At 44.1% G+C, this 24,185-nt stretch overlaps 1 protein-coding gene across 1 annotated transcript; it reads left to right on the top strand.

Moving 5' to 3' along the window:
- The first annotated feature begins 10 nt into the window (after positions 1-10).
- LOC144597553 (exocyst complex component 3-like) lies at positions 11-22,260 on the top strand. Its single transcript, XM_078407031.1, has 11 exons — positions 11-413; positions 2,889-3,543; positions 7,341-7,458; positions 8,011-8,139; positions 8,784-8,884; positions 10,400-10,489; positions 12,974-13,097; positions 13,173-13,295; positions 13,402-13,557; positions 17,112-17,230; positions 22,080-22,260. The coding sequence occupies exons 1-11, from the start codon at positions 11-13 to the stop codon at positions 22,258-22,260; spliced, it is 2,199 nt and encodes a 732-aa protein (XP_078263157.1).
- Positions 22,261-24,185: the final 1,925 nt, after the last annotated feature.

Genomic DNA, 24,185 nt, shown 5'->3' with positions numbered 1-24,185 from the left:
ACCAGAGAGAATGTCAAATACGGTAATGGTGTTAAATGACAATTTGCCCGGAGCCATGGATTCTCCGGTTCGAGGCCAGGCTGCCTGTGATATACCAGACATCCAAGATGGACCAAATATTGTGAGGCACAGCAGCAAGAAAACATCACCAGAGACCAGCAGTCCCCAAGTTAGGGTGCCCGATGCAAGTCCAAAAGAACAGTTTGGAATATTAAGAAACATTTACAGATTAAGTAAAAGAAAATTAAGCTTCTCGCCTTCAAAAACTTCAGACAAGGATAAACCATCGGTTATGTCAAACGAGAGCCCAACAAATAACTCACAGAAGGGAATCAGAGAAGAGGAAGTAATGTGCGTTGCAGTGAAAGACCAAGACGACAAAGCAACTGAGAACACAATGGCACCGTTGTCAGGTAAAGAATGTCGATATTAATATGGGGCACATAACATGTTGAAGTGTCCTCCGGACTGGATGAAGGAACTTCACCCAAAACACAGAAAGAAAACCATTTTCCTCCACAGATGCTGCTGGACCCATTGAGTTCTTCCATCAGTTTGGTTTTTGCTCCAGATACCAGCATCTGCAGGATCTGGTGCCATCAATTCATCAGAGTTTTGTGTTCATAAGTTCATAAGTTCCCGGGGGAATTAGGCCATTCGGCCCATCAGGTCTACTCCACCATTCAATCATGACCGATCTATCTTTTCCTCTCAACCCCATTCTCCTGCCTTCTCCCCATAACCTCTAACACCTGTACTAATGTGCTGGGTGTGCAGGGAAAATGGTGGGTACTTAGATTTCCTTAGTCATTTTCTAAGTTGCCACATCAAGGATCAATGCAGAATATTAAAGCTCATGGTGCAGGAAACATCATATTGGTGTGCTTAATCTATCCTCTCTGTGTGCAAACCTGTCACATGGTTCTCCATCTCTTTCATGTACTTCATCTCAAAGTAGTTGTTGATCTTGAGGTTTACAAGAATAACCCCAGGAATTAGTAGGTTAACCTATGATGAGCATTTTGAAACGTAGAAACATAGAAAATAGGTGCAGGAGTAGACCATTCGGCCCTTCGAGCCAGCACCGCCATTCAATATGATCATGGCTGATCATCCAAAATCAGTACCCCGTTCCGGCTTTTCCCCCATATCCCTTGACTCCCTTACCCCTAAGAGTTAAATCTAACTCTGGTATTTAGTTCAGTTTAGTTTAGAGATGCAGCGCGGAAACAGGCCCTTCGGCCCACCGGGTCCGCACCGAACAGCAATCCACGCACATTAACATCATCCTACACCCACTAGGGACAATTTTTACATTTATCAAGCCAATTAACGTACGTCTTTGGAGTGAAATTGAAATTTGATGGCACTCGCTGAAGTTTAGAAGAATGAGGGGGGACCTCATTGAAACGTACAGAATAGTGAAAGGCTTGGATAGAGTGGATAGAGTGGATGTGGAGAGGATGTTTCCACTAGTGGGAGAGTCTAGGACTAGAGATCATAGCCTCAGAATTAAAGGACGTTCTTTTAGGAAGAAGATGAGGAGACATTACTTTAGTCCGAGGGTGGTGAATCTGTGGAATTCTTTGCCACAGAAGGCTGTGGAGGCCACGTCAATGGATATTTGTAAAGCTGAGATAGCTGGGGAGAAGGCTGGAGAATGGGGCAAGGAGGGTGATAGATCAGCCTTGATGGGCTGAATGGCCTAATTCTATTTCTTTCACATGAACTTATGACCTTATGACAGTTGTCCATGTAGTTATTCCAGGACTCTAGCATGGTCTGGAATAGCCTCTTGGCACCCTTGATGGCTTTGTGAAGGTGGTAAATAGATCTCTTGTACCGCTCATGATTGTTTGACTTGAACGCAGCAGACTAGGGCTTCAACTGCGAATGGACCTCTCTGTTCATCCATGGTAACTGGTTGGGGAACACTTGTACAATCATCTTTGCCACACATTCCTCTCCACACCTAGTGCTGAGGTCTGTGATGTAACACACTCGGACTCATGTAACAATTCACAGTAGGTTTCCTGAATGATCTGTGTTATTGCCAAGGGGGGTGGGTGGCTAGGGCCTCCCATCAGCTTCATAGAGATAAAAGTGGCACCCGGGCTCGCTGCTCTTCCAGTTTTGACACTGGGAAGGTGAGTGAGAATGAGGGAAGCGGTGGAGAGCAACTCCCGGCTGAGCTGCCGACATCTTCCACAAGGGGGCACAAACCGCGTAACTCAGCGGGTCAGGCAGCATCTCTGGAGAACATGGATAGGTGACGTTTCACAGAGTGCTGGAGTAACTCAGTGGGTCAGGCAGCATCTCTTGAGAACTTGGATGGGTGACGTTTCGGTGACGACCTATATATATATTTTATATGTATGCATTGTAATACTTTCACAGGAATATTTGAAAATGTAAGAAATCATAAATTCTTCTCCCTTTTAATAAACGTTAAACTTGCTTCATAGTTTATGTGCACAATACTGTGAAACATAATGGAGATATAACAGTCAGAAAAAGAAAAGTTATGTTAATAGGGTGGCTCGGTGGCACAGCAGTAGAATAGTTATGTTACAGCGCCAGAGACCCGGGTTCGATCCTGACTATGGTTGCTGTCTATATGGAGTTTGTACCATTACCCCGTGACCTGCATGGGTTTTCTCCAAGTGCTCCATTTTCCACCCGCACTTAAAAGATGTATAGGTTTGTAGGTCAATTGGCTTGGTAAAATTGTAGGATAGTGTTAGTGTGGGGAGGAATCACTATTCGGCATAGACTCGGTGGGCTGAAGTGCCTGTTTCCGCGCTTAACTAAACAATACTAAAAGTGCACAGAATATAACGCATTCAACCCACTTACTGTGACTCATTGTGTTTAATTTTATCTTGCAGTAATGGAAATAAACCAGTTAATAACCAGTAAATTGTTTCTGGAGGCTAATGAAAATATAAATAAATTGGAAAAGGAGTTGCTCAATGAGAGAAAGCTTGCAAAAGATGAAGAATGCCACCAAAAAGACATGGTAAAAGTTCGAGATCTTCACCTGCTTTGTGATGCACTTGCTGAACAAATAACATCCATAATTGCCAATTCCCTCACGACACCCGAAGAAAATAGCAGCCATCTGCGTTCAGCGATTAACGTTATTGAAATAGAAGAAGCCGCAGATAAAGAGTGGCACGAGACAATGAATCATTCTGATGCTGAGAGCTTCAGAAGACCCAGAAAGTGGAAAGAATTGTGGGCAGAAACAGTAAGCAAAAGTGTGAAGGAACGGGTAGCAAACCTGCCCTTCATTGCGAAGGAGCAAAAAGCTTCATGGATGGCACTGCACTTATTAGACCTACAGCAAACCATTGTGGAGGATTTGAAAACAGTCAAACACTTTACACAAAAATGTTATCCGGAAAGTTACAAGATTTTTAATGTGTACCTGAAATGCTATTACCAAACTGTATCATCTCACCTAGAATGCATCCAACAAAAACAGCTTGAATCTCATGATCTTTATGCACTCCTCAACTGGATTATTCACACCTACAAAAGGTAGATTGACCACTCATTCATATTGCTTAATATTGTTTAGATATTGTTAGGAAGACATTTCTAATCAGCAGGGGAAGATTACTTCTGGCTCTTGATCTAGAAAATGGCAAAGCAACAATGATCCTCCCTTGATTCCAGCCTTGATTCAGGCCTGTATAGAGTGGACCAGAGGGCACATAAGGAGGTACCTTTAGAATGGAGATGGGGAGGAATTTCTTTAGCCAGAGGGTGGTGAATCTGTGGAGGCCAAGTCATTGGGTATTTTTAAAGGGGAGATTGATAGCTTCTTGGTTAGTGAGAGCGTAAAAGGTTATGGGGAGAAGGCAGGAGAATGGGGTTGAGGGTGAAAAATAAATCGGCCGATAGGATGGTGAACAGACTCAATGGACCAAATGGCCTAATTCTACTCCTATGTCTTGTGGTCTTGATCCACCTTGAAGAAGGGTCCTAATGTCACCTATCGAGTCCAAATAAGGGTCCCGACCTGAAACATCACCTATCCATGTTCAAATAAAGCTCTGTATACTGTATTCTGTATTCCAGAGATGCTGCCTGACCTGCTGAGTTACTCCAGCACTCTGAAACGTCACCTATCCATGTTCTCCAGAGATGCTGCCTGACCCGCTGAGTTACTCCAGCACTCTGTGATACATCACCTATCCATGTTCTCCAGAGATGCTGCCTGACCTGCTGAGTTACTCCAGCACTCTGAAACGTCACCTATCCATGTTCTCCAGAGATGCTGCCTGACCCGCTGAGTTACTCCAGCATCTGAAGTTCCTGGTGTCCACAATGATTACCGTTGGCCTGGAAGGAAAAGTCACTCCAAGATGATCCCCTTTTCTGACCCCTGCTACCAAAAGGCATCCGTTTCACTCAATCCTTGTGAAACATCTAAAATATCAGCAAACTGGCGAAGAGACCGATCGCATTAAATAATCTCACAGCAAAAAATCCAGCTGGTATTTTACTTGACTTTTAAAACATTATTAAGGTTGCCAAATAAATATTGACACATACATGTGATTAAATTGAAAGCTTAAATATCATTAATAAAACATATAAAGTGTTAAAGGTTTTTATTACAACATCTCATGTATTTTTAAGTATTTATACAAGTCAATGGCAATTCTCACCCATTAGTTCAGTAGACTATGTGGTGCGAATATTCAGTAGGTCAAGAAATATATATTTGAAAAGTGCAAAGGTGTTAATATTGAAGGTTTATGATCATTCAGATAGGAAACGACATGGGATTGAAAGCAGTGAACTTGTATGATCTAATTAAAAAACACGCAAAGTGCTGGAGTAACTCAGTGGGGCAGGCAGCATCTCTGGAGAACATGGATAGGTGACATTCCACAGAGTGCTGGAATAACTCAACGGGTCAGGCAGCATCTCTGGAGAACAAGGATAGACAATAGACAATAGGTGCAGGAGGAGGCCATTCAGCCCTTCGAGCCAGCACCGCCATTCAATACGATCATGGCTGATCACTCTCAATCAGTACCCCGTTCCTGCCTTCTCCCCATACCCCCTCACTCCACTATCCTTAAGAGCTCTATCCAGCTCTCTCTTGAAAGCATCCAACGAACTGGCCTCCACTGCCTTCTGAGGCAGAGAATTCCACACCTTCACCACTCTCTGACTGAAAAAGTTCTTCCTCATCTCCGTTCTAAATGGCCTACCCCTTATTCTTAAACTGTGGCCCCTTGTTCTGGACTTCCCCAACATTGGGAACATGTTTCCTGCCTCTAATGTGTCCAATCCCCTAATTATCTTATATGTTTCAATAAGATCCCCCCTCATCCTTCTAAATTCGAGTTTATACAAGCCTAATTGCTCCAGCCTTTCAACATACGACAGTCCCGCCATTCCGGGAATTAACCTAGTGAACCTATGCTGCACGCGATAGGTGACATTTCACAGAGTGCTGGAGTAACTCAGCGGGTCAGGCAGCATCTCTGGAGAACATGGATAGGTGACGTTTCACAGAGTGCTGGAGTAACTCAGCGGGTCAGGCAGCATCTCTGGAGAACATGGGTAGATGAGGTTTTGGATCAGGACTTTTTCAGACTAATTGTAGAGGAACTGGAAGAGACTAGGGCCAGGACAAAGCCTGGCAGATATTAGGTTAATACAGGGGTACTCAGTTGATACTGAATATAGAAGTTGGGAGGTCATGTTGCAGTTGTATAAGAAGTTGGCGAGGCCGCATTTAGTGTATTGTGTTCAGTTCTGGGCCCCATGTTCTAGGAAAGATGTTGCAAGCTGGAAAAGGTACAGGGAAGAGTTACGAGGATGTTGCCAGGACTCGAGGGCCTGAGCTATAGGGAGAGGTTGAGTAGGCTGGGACTTTATTCCTTGGAGTGCAGGAGGATGAGGGGTGATCTTATGGAGGATGAGGGGTGATCTTATAGAGGTGTACAAAATCATGAGAGGAATAGATCGGGTAGATGCACAGAGTCTCTTGCCCAGATTAGGGGGAATCGAGGACCAGAGGACATAGGTTGTCAGGTGAAGGGGAAAAGATTTAATGGGAATCTTTTTCACACAAAGGGTGGTGGGTGCATGGAACGACCTGCCAGAGGAGGTAGTTGAGGCAGGGACTATCCCAACGTTTAAGAAACATTTAGACAGGTACATTGATAGGACAGGTTTGAAGGGATATGGACCAGACGCAGGCAGGTGGGACTAGTGTTGCTGGGACATTGTTGGCCGGTGTGGGCAAGTTGGGCTGAAGGGCCTGTTTCCACACTGTATCACTCTATGACTATGACTCTAGGTGAGGGGTAGGCAATATATAAACATATAATGTTTAGATGATATGTCCCTTATGTCTTATTGCCATAAAATGATGAACTTGCATCCCTCCAGGTTCAATAAATATGCTTTTGGATGCAACGTTCATTTGTCTTTTTCAATATCATTAAGATCTATTATGTGCATGGTGTTTCTGTCTCTTATTATTTTCATTACTTTTTTCTCTATGGATGGCCATGTTCCACCTGAATCTTTCCCTCTGACTTTACTATCCATAATTTTGAGTCATCACGTCTAATTTCACATTTGGCATCCCTAATGCAAAGCAGGCATTGTCCAAATAAAATATATCTTGGATGTGATCTTGTTAATGAAGCATACAGAACATAGAACAGGCCATCACAAGAACAGGCCCGTTGGCCCACAATATTGGTGCTGAACATGGTGCCAAGACTATCACTTATCTACTTGTGCATAACGCATATCCTTCCATTCCTTGCATATCCATCTGCCCATCCAAAAGTGTTTTAAATGCGACTGATGTGTCTGCTTCAATAACCACCCCAGGGGCGTGTTGCAGGCACTCGCCATCCTCAGTGTAAAAAAACTAGTCCCGCACATCTCCTCTAAACATCGCCCCTCTCATCTTAAAGCTATGCCCTCTACCATTTGATTTTTCCATCCTGGGAAAGTATATATTTCTCTACAGTAAAACCACACAAACATTGCATCTTTTAAATTGCTTTACTGATGTGATGGTGCGTTTTTCTTTCATCTTATGTCATGTTTTAGCATGCACGCATAAACCCATTTGGCTCTTGTTATAGATGAAACAAGACCACAACAGTTATTTTACAAAATCAGACACTGCAGATGCAGGAAATGTAAAATAACTTAATACTTTGGAAATATTCAGGGCAAATAGTAAGCAGAAATGGACATTTCGAGTGCTGTAATTGAGTTGCAAATTATGAAAATATTCCATTGTGTGAATTATAAAAATTAAGAGGCTAAAAGATGCACTTTGTTTACAGTGGGGATGTTATGAGCCATGCTGATCTTTTACCAGAGGTGAATGTAGAAGAACTGGGACCACTGTTAGACCAGGGGATTGTAAAGAATATCATGGACAAATACACTGAAGCTTTAAAGGTATGAATTAAATGATGAATGGCATTTGCAGCTCATCTAAATGGACAATGGAAAAGGCTAAATGTATAGAAAGAAAACTTCAGTATGTTTTCATGAGAGATCACCTCATGTGCGGCATTGTGACTTCCACTTCATGGTCCCAATCTTTCTCCAGCCAGATTATTAGTTCTCATGGCCCAACTTTCAGTGGCAAGTCACAACACAATTTTCTTTCAGATAGCTGCTGTGGAACTGGAGGAGGGTTTGCTGGGACAGTCAACGAATGGGAAAGAATAGTAGGGTCTCAATGTGACTGGATTTGGCCAAAACTAACAATAAGGACTTTAAAAAGTGCAACGGGATAAGTAGTCGTAGCATTTTGAAGAGGCTTGTCTGCACATGTGGGGAGCACAGTGATGTAGGCGAGAGAGCCACTAAACAATTTAGTTTAAAAAGATTGTCAAATAAATGACAAGAAATTAGCAGCTCAAAACATTCTCACACACAGAAGTTAGTATTAAGTAATTACAAGATTTACAATTACAATTACAAGATGTCCTTTTTGATTTGCAGCTAAAAGTTCCAACGTGGATGAGAAATACACTGAAGGAAGACAAATCAAAATGGTCAGAATCTGCAGCATATGAACCAGAAATAATGATGGGTTGTTATCATTCTCATGTTGCCTCTGATATATGTGAGGTAAATGTCTCAATGTTCAGGTGCAATGAGATTGATCGCGGCACCCACTTTTCCTTCGGTAAAACTCTTGCAGCAAATGATGCGGGGAACGTACATGTGAGGAACTGCTGTCCTGTGCACATTTTGTTAATAATACAAAACTCTTTGCCAATAGGAGTACGGGAATAGTATTTGATTAGTATGGGCATCAGGGGTTATGGGGAGAGATAGATCAGCCATGATTGAATGGTGGAGTAGACTTGATGGACCGAAAGGCCTAATTCTGCTCCTTATGACCTAAGGGCGAAACATAGTCAGGGGCTTCCACTAGAGAATGATATGGACACTTCCAATAGAGAATTATGTAGACGCCCAAGCGTAGATAATTTGCAAGGAAAGGGGAGAGAAACACTGACAGATTTTTGTACAAGGAGTTAGAATGCAATCAATAGTCAAATGTTTCCTGAACTCTAATAATTTCCTGATTCTTGCCTCTCCATCATGCCTTGTATAACTGTTTCCCCATGGGGCATGGAACATATGTAATGCAAATTAGGGTACAGTTAACACCATAAAGTGACTGGAATTAGCTTCAGGTATCATCATCAACAGCAGATCATTGCAGATATTGCCTAATGTAAAGCAAAGTTGTTTTGACTTTTCAGATGATTGCGTCTCATTTGAAAGAATCAGGCAAGATCAGCAAGGATCTGAAGGAGAGAGTTTTATGTTACTGCTTGGAAGAATTAACAATTTTGATACACTGGTAAATGTTTATTACTTCTTTATAAGCTGCCCACAAGGTGTTACTGCAAATCAGAATGATCAGTGCCAGCTCCCACTGGAACAGTGTATAAGTTCAGGGATCCACTTTCAGTGAAAGAGTGAAAGATAACAAATGCAATCCGATGTGGAAACGAGAATAAGGGGTGTAACGTCATCGCCTAAACTCAAAGCCATGCTTCCTTTAAGGGGGGAAGCAGAGCAAATCTGAGTTACCCTATTAAAAGGATTTGAATCTGGAATATGCATTTCCATTCTTTCTATTTTTATGTAACTCATCATATTCGTCCTTGTTTTCAAGAATGCCTTGATTCCATAAAATAATAGGAACACACTTGAGTGCCTTGTCACAGAATTCACAGAATAAAACAGGGCATGTGTTCATGTTTGACACCAGCCTCCTCATTTAATTCTCATTGTAGATACTTTTCTTTCTCTTTTTTGCCCTAAATCTTTAACTTCCCCATGAGAACATCAGTGAACGTTGTCTGAAGTTGCACATTTTAACCATTGAGAGATACAGTAGATGTAACACGGAAACCTGAGGATTAATGACTGTGATATATTTTTGGTCATTTGTATTTAACATTTCCATAAGTAGAACCATCTCACCCCTTTATTGAATCAAATGCCTTTTATAATTTTTAAGACCTTTTTATCTCACTGTGATATATCCCAGAATAAAATGTCATCCTTTTCTGATGAATGTAGACTCCTACCATCTCTGTAAATTCTTTTGCCTTTACAAGTGTCTCCATATTTCTATATTGTCCACAGGGATCGTTGATGTGACCAAAGGTTCCACAAACATTTCACTTCCGGATTTTCTAATTCTGTACCCCTAGAAAAGAATCCCAACCCTTTGAATGTTATTGCTTTGTTATCATTATCACAAAAGGTTGAGAAGAGTAAAATGATACCAGATCATTCAGGGTGGCATGGTGGCGCAGCAGTAGAGTTGCTGCCTTACAGCGCTTACTGCGCCAGAGACCCAGGTTCCATCCGAGCCTACGGGTGCTGTCTGCACGGAGTTTGTATGTTCTCCCCATGACCTGCATAGGCTTTTGCCGAGATCTTCGGTTTCCTCCCACACTCTAAAGACCTACAGGTTTGTAGGTTAATTGGCTTGGTATTATTGTAAATTGTCCTTAGTGTGTGTATGATTGTGCTAATGTGCGGGGATCGCTGGGCTGCACGGAGTCGATGGGCCGAAGGGCCTGTTTACACGCTGTATCTCTAAACTAAACAGAACATACAAGACATTGTCATTCGACACCAACATTTCTTAAAAATCAAGAACACTGTTGTCCATGAAATATACAAAGTGTATGTCTATTCAAGAACTGAATATGCAAGTCTATCAGAATATTAAAATACCTATTATATTATTGACATTGAAATGTTATCAAGGTAAGGATAGAGTTTATTTAACCATTTGATCAGTTGCAAGAAAACTTAATGCTCTAGTCAGTTTTTGCTTCCATGTGTTTGAATCAAGCTACCAACAAGACCTGAAGGTCAGAAAACAGAGTGCTTCAAACCCATTACCTCTCCTGATTGTCAGTATCAACAGCTACATTGATCTCGAGTAAGTGTTGTTAATAATTATATCAATAATATAAACATTAAGATATACATTCATAATGGCTGTGGGCTGTGGCTGTGGATCAGGGTAGCAGCTCAGCAACCGCTCAAGACCAACCAGGAATGGCCAGGCAGGAATGGCCAGGCAGGAATGGCCAGGCAGGAATGGCCAGGCAGGAATGGCCAGGCAGGAATGGCCAGGCAGGAATGGCCAGGCAGGAGACATAAAGTGCTGGAGTAACTCATCTGCTCAGGCAGCATCTCTAGAGAACAAACATGGATAGGCAACATTTTGGATTGGTACACTACTTCGGTCTGACATCGATACACTAAAACTCTTGTTTGTTTGTTTGTTCCTGAACTACAGTCAAAACAATACATGATAGCACGACAATTTTAGGCCCACCTTACTCACTGTCGTCCCGTGGTCCTGATGGAAGAGGTTTCATTGAAATCAGTGTTATATTTTTTTAAGTTATTCACCTTTTAAAGTTTAAATCTATCTCCTAGGGAGGGAGGGAAGGGAGAGGGGGAGGAGGTTAAAGGGGGTTGAGGTGGATGGAGTGGGGGGGAGGGGCAGGGGAGGGGGGTGGAGGGGGGAAGGGGAGGAGGTAGGGAGGAGAGAGGGGGGGAGGAGGGGAGGGGGAGGGGAGGAGGAAGGGGGGAGAGGAGGGGGGAGAGGAGAGTGGAGGGGGGAGTGGGGGAGGAGAGGGTGCTGCACCAATGCAGGAGATGTTTGAGCCAACGGTCTAGTTCAGTCTTCAGAAGGGTTCCGGCCCAAAACGTCACCTATCCATGTTCTCCTGAAATGCTGCCTGACCGCTGAGTTATTCCAGCACTTTGTGTCTTCTATTGTAAACCTGCATCCGCTGTTCCTTGTTTCCACATGGCCAGTATGTGCTGTCCTGGTCAATGACATCCTTTTCTCTTAAACTAATTATAAAAGATGACAGGACTAACTGCTTTGGAAATGTAGTCGCAGACAATTGTCTGGAACACACATTTTTCCACTTTGTATTAGTCTTTTACTTCTCCGTAGCGATTGTCAGAATCTCATCTGTTTTCTTTGTTCCCACAGACTTTTTATCCCCTTTCCCTTAATAACATTTTTTAATACAATGTGGCCTTTTGTTCCCCCCCCCCCCCCCCCCCCCACCCCACCCTTGACACCCCAAACTATTTCTGGTAACGGGGTTAACAACCCTCTAAAAATATTTTACCTGCATTTTGTCATGATTCTCCTCTATATGTACTCTAGATCATACACAGAGAGACATACAGCATGAAAACAGGCCCCTTGGCTGTCTTGCCCATGCCAACCAAGATGCCCCAACTATGCCAGTCCCATCTACCCATGTTTGGCCCATATCCCACTAAACATTTCCTATCCATTTACGTGTCCAAATGTTGTTATAGCACCTGCTTCAACTACCTCCTCTGGCAGCACGTTCCATATACCTACCACCCTCTGTGTGGAAAAAGTTGCCTCTAAGGTTCCTATTAAATCTTTCTCGTCTCACTTTAAACCTACATCCCCTAGTTCTTGATTCCCCTATTCTGGGTAAAAGACACTGTGCATTCACCTTATCTATTCCCCTGATAATCTTATACACCTCTATAACACCACCCCTCATCCTCCTGCACCCAAGGAATAAAGTTCCAGCATACCTAACCTCTCCCTTTAGCTCAGACCCTCGCGTCCTGGTAACATCCTTGTAAATCTTCTCTGCACTCTATAATACGATTGTTTTGTACTATAAAAACTATTGTTTTTTTTCTAAATCTCCTAATAATTGCAAACTGTGAAAGGTGAGTTTGGGTTTAGTTTATTGTCACCTGTAAGGCAAAAAGCTTGTGTTGTGCGTTAACGGTCAAGTATTGTTTATACCTCTTCATGCAAAAGACGTTGAATAGCTGAAATGCCTTTCAATTCTATATTCTCTAACACCCCCCTTTGTTCTTTAAATTCCTCCATCAAATCACCACCTGATTACAAAGGAAATCAAGTCCCAGTAGATGCTAAAAACCCTGGCAATAAAGGGCAAATAATTTCTCAGTCTGACCCGAAACATCACCTGTCCGTGTTTTCCAGAGATACTGCCCGATCCGCTGAGTTAATCTAGCACTGTTTCTTTCCTTAGTAAACCAGCATCTGCATTCCTTGTTTCTACAGGGAATACATTGCTCACTGCAGCCATCTTGATTTGCTCCAACATTATATGGACGGAAGATAACACTCCGAAACCTCACTTGACAACTAAAGCTCCATATCTTTGCATTTATTTACTACTGTAGCAACATTTAAGACATTTGGACAGGTACATGGATAAGAAAGATTTACAGGGATATAGGCAGTGCAGATGGGGCATGGGCAAGTTGGGTGAAGGGCCTGTTTCCATGCTGTGTGACTCCATGACTCTAACTACCCTTTCATAATGGTTTTTATATAATGCACAGAATATTATTACCTCCTTCCTTTCCAACACAGGGAATTCTTAAAGACTCTTAAACAAGATAATGCCGCTCATCTTGAAAAAGTGGAGAAGGCACTAAAGAATTCAGTGCAGGAACTCAACAAAATTCTTTCAGATGATCTTCTGTTTCAAGCATTGGTATGTTGGCAATACTGATCATTTGAATACTTTAGATATCAAGGAGTTAGTGCAATGCTGTAATTTTTTTTCTAGCCTTGTTTTAAGAAGCTCATGAGAAGTAAGTGGTTAACCTGCAGTGAAGATTTTGATCAGCTAATCAGAAAGACTGAAATGTATTGCAAAGACTTCAGGAAAATGAAGCAGGCCAATTGCCAGGTACATTGCTTATTGTTGTAAAAGTAAACAGGTTAATTTATTTAAAAAAACATAAAGCGGGTGCTCATAATAAATAACTAAACCTGTATCTCTATTTAAACAAAAGGTGCTGATTTCTGATCTCCACTATCAGTTTGTTAAAGAGTACATTAAACAAATCATGAAAATGAACCTCAGCTGGAAATTACCTGCAAGACGTGTTGCGGCAGCCAACAAGATTAAAGAAGAACTGGGAGCAATAAGTAAGATGTATCAAGAATTTGTAAGTAATAATATTTTATATTTCCTCCTGGTTTTGAAAAATGTATTTGGTACCACCCTGTGCTTATTTCTTTTCTTAACTTGGTTGACGAGACAAAATTGAGGCACTAGTCAAGAATAAGAAGGACACAGGTGTAGGCAGCTGGGATCAAGTGCATCCCTGGAGGAGTTTCGGGAACTAAGGAGCAAAGTAAAAAAGGAGATCAGGAGGGGAAAAATGGCCTAGGAGATAGTTCTGGCAGATAGCATTAATAACAATCCCAAGAGATTTTGTAAATACATGAGGGGGGGATAGGGTAACGAGAGAGTGAGTGGGACCCCTCAGGAATCAAAGCGGTCACCTCTGTGTGGAGACACAGGAGATGGGCAAGGTCCTCAATGAGTATTTCCCCTCTGTATCGAAGAGAAAGACAGGAGGTCGGAGGAACTTGGGGCAGTCACTGGAGGTGTCTTGAGAGCAGTCAATGTTATGGTCGAAGAGGTGCTGAAGGTACTATCATGTTTGAAGGTGGACCCAATGAAGTGCCCGATCAGCATATCCGAGGACATTGTGGGAACCCAGCTGGAGCCTAGGTTAAGATTCACGAGTCGTCTTTAAATAAAGGAGAGGTGGAGGATGGCAAATGTGCCTCTATTCAAGAAGGGATGTTGGGGACTATACACCAGTGAGCTGAACATTTGTAGTTGGAAAGTTACTCAAAAGTATTCTGAGGGATGGGTTATCCAGGCGTTTCGATGGACAAGGGCTGATTAGGGATAGTCAGCATGGTTTTTATGTAGGACGTCGTGTCTCACAATCTGATTGAGTTTTTTGAAGACGTGACCAAAAATGTCGATGAGGTGTAGATGTATATATATGGACCTGCAAAGCATTTGACAAGGAGCCACATGGTAGGCTGCTCTGGAAGGTTAGATCGCATAGGATCCAAGGAGAGATAGCTAAATGGATAGAAAATTGGCTTCATGGAAAGAAGCAGAGGGTGATGGTGGAAGATTGCTTCTCGGACTGATGATCTGTGACTAGTGGTGTGCCTCAGGGTTAGGTGCTGGGCCTGTTACTCTTTGTAATCTACATCAATGATTTGGATGAGAACATACAGGGCAAGATTAGCAAGTTTGCAGATGATACAAAAGTGGGTGGTTTTCCAGATAGAAAAGATGATTGTGAAAAATTGCAGCAGGATCTTGATCGATTGGCCAGGTGGGCGGAGGAATGATTGATGGAATTTAATACTGAGAAATATGAGGTGTTCCATTTTGGGAAGTCTAACATGGGCAGGACCTACACTGTGAATGGTAGGACTCTGGGGAGTGTTGTAGAATGGAAGGATCTCGGAGTGCAGGTGCATGGTTCCTTGAAGATGGAGTCACAGTTAGATCGGGTGGTCAAAAAGACTTTTGGCACATTGGCCTTCATCAATCAGAGTATTGAATATAGAGGTTGGGAGGTCATGTTGCAGTTGTATAATATGTCGATGAGGCTGCATTTAGAGTATTGTGTAGGAAGGAACTGCAGATGCTAATTTAAACCGAAGATGGATTCAAAATGCTGGAGTAACTCAGCGGGACTGGCAGCATCTCTGGAGAGAAGGTATAGGTGATGTTTCGGGTCAAGACCCTTCTTCAGACTGTGCCAGGGGAGGGGGAGATACAGGGATAAGGAAGTGTAAGATGTGAAAACGAGACATCAAAGCGGGTGGAGATCAAGGAAAATGTAGAATAGATCATTGTTCGCTAGGAAAAGGTAACAAGAAAGCAAACAGAGATAAAATGTAATCAGGGACAGTTAGACTGGTCAGAGAACTGGGAAGGGGAGGGGGCGATGGAGAGAGAGGGAAAGCAAGGGTTACTTGAAGTTAGAGAAGTCAATGTTCACACCGCTGGGGTGTAAGCTGCCCAAGCAAAATATGAGGTGCTGTTCCTCGAATTTGTGTTGAGCCTCACTCTGACAGTGGAGAAGGCCCAGTTCAGAAAGGTCAGTGTGGGAATGGGAGGGGAAGTTAAAGTGTTTAGCAACTTGGAAATCAGGTATGTTTAGGTGGACTGCGCGGAGATGTTCTGCGAAACGAACGCCGAGCTTGGTCTTTTGTTTTGTGTTGAGTTCTGGGCACCATGCTACTGGAGAGATGTTATCATGCTGGAAATAGTACAGAGAAGATTTATGAGGATGTTGCCTGGACTAGAGGGTCTGAGCTATAGGGAGAGGTTGAGCAGGCTGGGACTCTATTCCTTGAAGTGCAGGAAGATGAGGGGTGATCTTAAAGAGGTGTGTAAAATCATGAGAGGAATAGATCGGATAGATGCACAGAGTCTCTTGCCCAGAGTAAGGGAATGGTTGAGCAGAGGACATAGGTATAAGGTGAAGAGGAAAAGATTTAATAAAAATCTGAGATGTAACTTTTTCACACAAAGGGTGGTGGGTGTATGGAACAAGCTGCCAGAGGAGGTAGTTGAGGCAGGGCTATACTAAATTCAAAGAAACAGGTACAGGTACATGGATAGAACAGGTTTGGAGGTATATGGATCAAACGCAGGCAGGTGGGGCAAATGTAGCTGGGACATGTTGGCCGGTGTGGGCAAGTTGGGCCGAAGGGCCTGTTTCCACACTGTATCACTCTATGACTCTATGACTCTAAGCTTTGTAGTGGCGTAGCGGTAGAACTGTGCCTCGTTGTGCCAGAGACCCGGGTTTGATCCTGACTATGGGTGCTGTCTGGACAGAGTTTGTACGTTCTCCCCGTGACTGCATGGATTTTCACCGGGTGCTCCCGTTTCTTCACACACTCCCAGGACATGCGGGTTGTAGGTCAATTGGCTTCTGTAAATTGTTTCCAGTGGAAAGGATCGAACTAGTGCGCGGGTGATCATTGGTCGACACGGACTCGGTGATCTGAAGGGCCTTTTCCCACATTGTATCTTTGAACTAAACTAAACTAAACTATTAGTCCATCATCCACTGAACTGTAAAAATACTCAGCTAGCTCTGTTGAGAATTAGTTAATAACAACTATTTTATGTCCCCTGTTACCTAGTGTATTAACTATTCCTTTTAATCTTTAGCATTGTTTGAGATTGGATAATTTTGCATTTCTCATGAATCCTTCAATTCTTGATATAACCTTCAATGAGATGTTGGTGAAAACTTCACAGATTTACAAGTATTTTTGTTTGGGAAATACAAATAAGCTTTTAGAAAATCACGGCAAGAAGGGAGGAGGGGGTTAGAGTGGAGGGGAAAGGGGGAGGGGGAGGGGGGGAGGGTGGGGGTGGAGGGGGGGAAGCGAGTGAGGGGGAGGGAGGGGGTGGAGAGGGAGGGAGGGAGGGAGCAGGAGAGAGGATAACGGGGGTTGAGGGGGATGGAGTTGGGGGAGGGGAAGGGGAGGGGAAAGGGAGGGAGGGGGAGGGATGAAGGGGAGGAGGGGGTGCTGCACCAATGCAGGAGAGGTTTTGGCCCAACGGGTCCACTTGGTCTAGTAGATCATAAGAACAGTAAAGCATAAGTAATTCATTTTTCATTCGATGATTTATGAACTATATATATATTTTATTTCACAGGGTACAACTGCTTCATGGCTTTTTCCAGTAACCCAACATTTGTTTGAATTTATTGATGCAAATGATAGCGATCTTGAATCAAAGCTGATTGCATTGTACAAGGACTATCCAGATATAGGGTAAGTGGTGTAATAATGTGCATGCAAGGGCTTTTTGCTCTGGCTAAGAGCTTTTCATCCTGTGATTATTTAGTTCTTTAGTTTATTATTGTCACATATAGGTACACGGAAAAGATTTTTTAGAGTCATAGAGTGTAGAAACAGGCCCAACTTGCCCACACCGACCAACATGTCCCATCTACACTAGTCTCAAACGTTCTGTTCAGACAGCAAGAAGACTGTACATGATTACAATCAAGCCGGCCACTGTATACAGATACAGGATAAAGGGAATAACATTTAATGCAAGATAAACAGCGATTAAAGATAATAATGAGGTAGATGGGAGGTCAGGACCATTCTCTAGTTGGTGATAGGATGGTTCAATTGCCTGATAAGTGCTGGGAAGAAACTGTCCCTGAATCTTGGGGTGTGTGTTTTCACTTGCTTGATGGGAGAGGGGAGAAGAGGGCGTGACCGGGGTGAGCTGGCACTGCACCTAAAGAGACACATTGAGGTGGTGCGGCTTGGGGAGAGAAGTTGGGCCATGCCGGTTTAGTGCAGCATCCTCCAGCAGTGATGTTTTAATGTGCTTGAGGCTAGTGGCACAATGACCATACTGTGGGCCCAGACACTGTGGGCCCGGACACTGTGGGCCCGGACACTGTGGGCCCGGACACTGTGGGCCCGGACACTGTGGGCCCGGACACTGTGGGCCCGGACACTGTGGGCCCGGACACTGTGGGCCCGGACACTGTGGGCCCGGACACTGTGGGCCCGGACACTGTGCCCAGGCCCAGCGCCCGGACAGTGTAGGCCCGGGCGCTGCCTAACAGAGGTTGCGAAGACACCCACCTCCAGCCCAGGGCGGCTGCCATTGGTGGAGCGGGAGCATGTGGTCGCCTGCTGGGTGAGTTCTGCTGGGTGAGTTCACCTGGGACGCAGGGCGGTGACATCACCTTTTGTCCCTTATATGAGAGTGAGGAAGTTGGCACCTCTAGTTGGGCTCCTGAAGGGAAGGCATACGTGCAGTCTCAGGGTGGCGACATGGGTCACATCTGGTTCTGGAGGGGACAAAGGTCTGTGCTTGGAGAGGCAGATACTATAATGACAGGTGTTGATAATCACCAGGCAAATGTCATTTTAGAGAGACAGCATGAAAACAGGCATTTTGGCACCTAGACAGACACAAAATGCTGAGCTCGCTCAGTGGGACAGGCAGCATCTCTGGAGAGAAGGAATGGATGACGTTCCAGGTTGAGACATTCCAGCATTTTGTATCAGTCTTCGGTTTAGCATCTGGTTCCTTCCTACACCTTTCGACCAACAGAGTCCATGCCCACCATCGGTCACGTGTTCATATCAGTTCTAATGTTGTCCCACGTTCGCATCCACTCCCTACATACCAGGGGCAATTTATAGAGGCCAATTAACTGACAAACCCACACGTCTTTGAGATGTGTGAGGAAACCCGCGTGATCATTGGAGAACATGCAAATACCACACACAGACAGCTCCCGAGGTCAGGATTGAACCTGGGTCTCGCGCTCTGTGAGGCAACAGTTCTACCAGCTGCACCACTGTGTATTTCTTAAAGGAGAACATACCTGGCAGAATGAGTCATGGAGCCATAGTGAAATAGAGTGATACAGTGTGAAAACAGGCCCTTCATCCCAACTTGCCCACACCGGCCAACATGTCCCAGCTACACTAGTCCCACCTGCCCGCTTTTGATCCATATCCCTCCAAACCTGTCCTATCCATGCACCTGTCTAACTGTTTCTTAAACATTGAGATAGTCCATGCCTCAGCTACCTCCTCTGGCAGCTTGTTCCATACACCCACCACCATTTGTGTGAAAAGTTACCCCTCAGATACCTATTAAGTCGTTTCCCCATCACCTTTAACTGATGACCTCTGGTGCTTGATTTACCTACTCTGGGCAAGAGATTCTGTGCATCTACGATCTATTCCTCTCATGATTTTATACACCTCAATAAGATCACCCCTTGTGGTCGCCAATCAACTGCACTCTGACAACTTCCATTCATTTTCCTGACACACTTTATTTACTTGTGCCCAAGGAGAGCAACACAGTTTGTCGGAAAAAACTGCAGATGCTGGTTTAAATTGAAGGTAGACACAACATGCTGGAGTAACTCAGTGGGACAGGCAGCATCTCTTGATAGAAGGAATGGGTGATGTTTCAGGTCAAGACCCTTCTTCAATCTGAAGAAGGGTCTCGACCCGAAACGTCACCCATTCCTTCTCTCCAGAAATGCTGCCTGTCCCACTGAGTTACTCCAGCATTTTGTGTCTACCTTTGAGAGTAACACAATCCCAGTTACTGTACTATTCTGAAATTCCAATCAGAACAGTCAACTTTTTATACAGGTTTTGACCCTTGAAATTGTGAGCGCTTTCTAATTTCTTATCATCAATAACAATATGTTCTCAAAACATTAATATACAAATGCAATAACACTAATACAAGTAAAGCTAAATGCTATTTAATCCTTTATTTAATTTTCAATATCAAGAACATTGTCAAGGAATACCCATCCCAAAACATTGGCATAGGTCAATGAACACCAATCAGGAACATTGATGTGCGTCAATGAATGCCTAAAGGTTATTGTGCTTTCTAGCTATCTTAACCTTTGTCATACTGCAGATTCCACACCCTCATCCTCCTGTGCTCCAAGGAATATTGTCCCAGCCTACTCAACCTCTCCCTATAGCACAGGCACTGTAGCCCAGGCAACATCCTTGTAAATCTTCTCTGCAGCCTTTCCAGCTTGACTACATCTTTCCTATAAGATGGTGCCCAGAACTGCACATAATACTCTAAATGTGGCCTCACCAATGTCTTTTACAACATGACCTCCCAACTTCTATACTCAATACTCTGACAGATGGCCAATTTGCCAAATGCCTTATTTACCACCCTATCTACCTGCAACTCCACCTTCAAGGAACCATGCACCTGCACTCCAAGATCCCTTTGCTCCACAACACTCCCAAGAGCCCTCCCATTCACTGTGTAGGTCCTGCCCATGTTAGACTTCCCAAAATACAACATCTCAGATTTCTCTGTATTAAATTCCATCAACCATTCCTCCCCCCACCTGGCCAATTGATCAAGATCCTGCTGCAATTTTTCACAATCATCTTCACTATCTGCAAAACCACCCACTTTTGCATCATCTGCAAACTTGTTAATCTTGCCGTGTGTGTTCTCATCCAAATCATTGATATAGATGACAAACTGTAACGTGTAAAGCACCGAACCCTGAGGCACACCACTAGTCACAGGCCTCCAGTCCGAGAAGCAACCTTCCACCATCACCCTCTGCTTCCTTCCATGGAGCCAATCTGCTATCCATTCAGCTATCTCTCCTTGGACCCCATGCGATCTAACCTTCCAGAGCAGCCTTCCATGTGGAACCTTGTCGAATGCTTTGCTTTTCGCTTGCAGACAGAACCTGATATTCAATGTTAGTTCATTTTGGCAAGTTTCAGCTTGTCTAATCTTTGCTATGCAACTTTTCCTTTGTGTCAGTTGGTGCGTGTGTTTGGCTGATGTTCTCAGCCTGATCTTCATAATACTAGTGGATTTAATCATTCCTGGGCTTCCCTTTTGGTCCTTTCCCCACTCGAGCAGTTTCAATTGCCCATTCCTGTCCCATTCCCTGCTGTTCCCCTGAAGTACTAGCTGCACCCAATTCCCACCTCAACTATTCACTGCAATGATACAAGGTTTTGATCTGAAATGTCGGCAATTCCCCCACGGATGCTGATTGACCCACTGAGATCCTCCAGCAGATTGTTTGCTGCTCTGCTTCCAGAGTCCATGGGCACTTGTGACTCTCTTCACTGCACTGTTAATGCGTCATCTCTTATTACATAAAGCACTGGAGTAACTCAGCAGGTCAGGCAGTATCCCTGGAGAACATGGATATGTGATGCTTCAGGTCAAATGTTTCAATGGTCTTTTATTGTCACGTGTACCAAATATGCAAATTACCATACAGTCATACGAAAAAAAAGGAGCAAGACACACAACTGCATAAAAGTTAACATAAACATCCACCACAGCAGATTCCCCACATTCCTCACTGTGATGGAAATGAATAAAGTCCAATCTGCATCCTCTTTATTCTCCCGCTGTCAGGGCAGTTGAACCATCCATTGGGGCGATCGAAGCTCCCGCAGCAGGCGGTCGAAGCTCCCTCGTCGGGGCAGGCGGTCGAAACTCCTGCGGCTTGGAGTTCCCGAAGTCGGTCTCTGACCAGTGACCGCGGGCTCCGTGATGTTAAAGTCCGCAGGCACCCACGGTTAGAGCTCCGAGGTCGACCCCTGGCAAAGGGATCACGAGCTCCGCGATGGTAAGTCCGCAGGCTCCCGCGATGGAGCTCTCAAAATTGGTCTCTAGCAAAGGCTGCCAACTCCTCGATATTAGGCAGTAGTGCGGACGGAGATATGATACGGAAAAAAGTCACATTACTGTCGAAGAAAGAGATTAGAAAAAGTGTCCCCCAACCCCCACCCTCCACATAAACCAAGCTAAAGAACACTAAAAATATACATTTAACACATACTATTTAAACAAAAAGAAGGAAAGGACGGACAGACTGTTGGCGAGGCAGACATTGCTGGTGCCAGCAGGTCGCGACCCTTCTTCAATGGTCATCAGCTCTGTATGTCATTTTTGTAAAGCAACATCTGCAGTTCCTTGCTTCTACATCTCTCCTATTACATACCAGGCTTCAATCTTCTTGAATGGGAATAATTTGCACCTCATTTAATGTATTATTAGTAAGTTTAAAATGTACGGATTCTCATTGTCGTTGACACTTCTATTTTACAGTGAGGACCATATTTCAGCCCTTCTTTATTTCCGTGGGATTTCAAGAGGAAGAAAGAAAAGCAAATTAATGAAATATTTCAATCAACTGGAGGAGACGGTGAAAGAGCCAATAAAAGCCACCCACCCGTGTCTTTTTGCAGATATAGACACTGGACCAGTGACCTGCCTGCTATCATTTTAATTCGCTTTAAACTTCATGTTCAGCATTGCAGCTGTACAGGTTTGTAGACTAAAAAATAATTGTAAATTGTCATGTCATAAGTGTTCGGAGCAGACTAGGCCATTCGGCCCATCAAGTCTGCTCTGCCATTCAATCATGGCTGATCTATCTCTCCCTCCTAACCCCACAGTAGTCCCATGTGTGTGTAGGATAGAGTTAGTATTCGTGCATTGCTGGTCAGCGCATACTCTGTGGGCTGAAGGGCCTGTTTCCATGCCGTATCTCAAGATTCAAGATATCTTTATTTGTCATCCAAAAAAACAAGTTTTTTGGACGAAATTTAGTCACCCACAGTCCAATAATAAAAGCAATAAAACAAGCAAATTACACAACCCCAACCAACACACAAAAAAAAAGAAACATCCATCACAGTGAGTCTCCTCCAGTCCCCTCCTCACTGTGATGGAAGGCCAGAATGTCTTTTCCCTTCCCCTGCCATCTTCTCCCGCGGTCAGGCTGGTGTCGTTGCCACGTTCCAGGCCGCGCCGGACGGTGAAAGGTCCGCAGCGGGCCGACCCAAGCCCCGCAATCCGGGGAGGGCGAACACGCTGTCGCTGCCGCTGTTGCTGCACATCGGGGCAGTCGTGGCTCCCAACACTGAAGCCCCCGCCGAGCAGTGAAAAATCCCGCGGCCTATTTCAGGCCGCGCCGGACGGTGAAATGTCCGCGGCGGGCCGACCCAAGCCCCGCAATCTGGGGCGGGTGAACACGCTGCCGCTGTCGGAGCTCCCGATGTCGGCATCCACGCGGCCCGAGCCGAAGGCGAGTCGCAGGCGCTCCCGCAGCCTCCGAGGACGGCCGGCTCCGCTGATGGTGAGTCAGGTCCGTGGGCTCTGCGAACCAGAGCCCTGGAGGCCGCCAGCTCCAGGAGTTGGGCCGACGGTAGGCCGTAGCAGGAACGGAGACAACACCCAGAAAACAAAGCTAAACTAAAAAAAAAGTTAGAGGTCGATATATGGAAAATCAATCTACAGATTGAAAACACTGAATGGGTCTGTTTGCAGCAAAGAGTGGGACTAGTGTAGCTGGGACATTGTTGGCCGGTGTGGGCGAGTTGGGCCGAATGGGCTTTTTCCACACAGTATCACTCTATGATTATGACTCTAAGCAGCCTCCACTTCCATGAATCTTGCAATAACTTTTCAGGACAAAGTGCTACAATGAAATAAATAACTCCAATTGTTCAGCTTCATGAGATTCATCAGAAATGTTAGTTTTCAAGAAGTTATTACCAACTACATTTTAGTTCAAGGCTGATATATGGGAAATCAAGCAACAACTGTGGAAATACTGAGTTGGTCTATTTGAAGCAAGCAGCATTTGTTTCCATTAATCCTGCAATAACTTTTCTGTGCAAGGTGCTCCATTCAAATACAATTATTTCATAGAATGCAGAGTATTGAAATACATCAGAAAATGTAGTTTACAACACGTTACTACATTTTAGTTGGTAGCTGTTGTATGAAAAACAACTCTACTGCTTTGGAGACGGTGAATTAGCCTGCTTGCAGCCAACAGCATTCATTTCCATACATCTTTAAAGAACTTTTCAGTGCAAGTTGCTACAATCAAACCAATGACTCCAATTGATGCAGTGATGAAGTGCATCGGTAAAGGTAGTTAATAACAAGTTGTTTCTTTCTTCCTTTTAGTTGATAGCCGTTGTATGAAAAATAATGATACCGCTTTGCAAACCGTGAATTAGCCTGTTTGCAGCAAATAGCATCGTTTCCATACATCAATGACTCCAATGGACCCAGTTTGATGAAATACATCAGAAAATTTCTCTCTCTCTAATGCCCCCACTTTCTCTATCCGTCATCCTCTCTAAATAACTTTGACTTCAATCTGGTCCCACCCTCATTCTCATTATTGCTCCTCCTATC

The sequence above is a fragment of the Rhinoraja longicauda genome, chromosome 10, assembly GCF_053455715.1.
Source record: "Rhinoraja longicauda isolate Sanriku21f chromosome 10, sRhiLon1.1, whole genome shotgun sequence".
NCBI lineage: Eukaryota > Metazoa > Chordata > Chondrichthyes > Rajiformes > Arhynchobatidae > Rhinoraja > Rhinoraja longicauda.
The sequence above is the reverse complement of the archived record's forward strand: the minus strand, read 5'-3'. Positions and strand labels throughout refer to the sequence as shown.

What these genes read in the sequence shown, in the direction of transcription:
- LOC144597553 (XM_078407031.1), top strand. Translation starts at nt 11, where the DNA reads ATGTCAAATACGGTAATGGTGTTAAATGACAATTTGCCCGGAGCCATG. An exon ending in CACAATGGCACCGTTGTCAG is followed by an intron (nt 414 to 2,888) that starts GTAAAGAATGTC and finishes TTTATCTTGCAG; the next exon opens with TAATGGAAATAAACCAGTTA. An exon ending in AAGGACTATCCAGATATAGG is followed by an intron (nt 17,231 to 22,079) that starts GTAAGTGGTGTA and finishes TCTATTTTACAG; the next exon opens with TGAGGACCATATTTCAGCCC.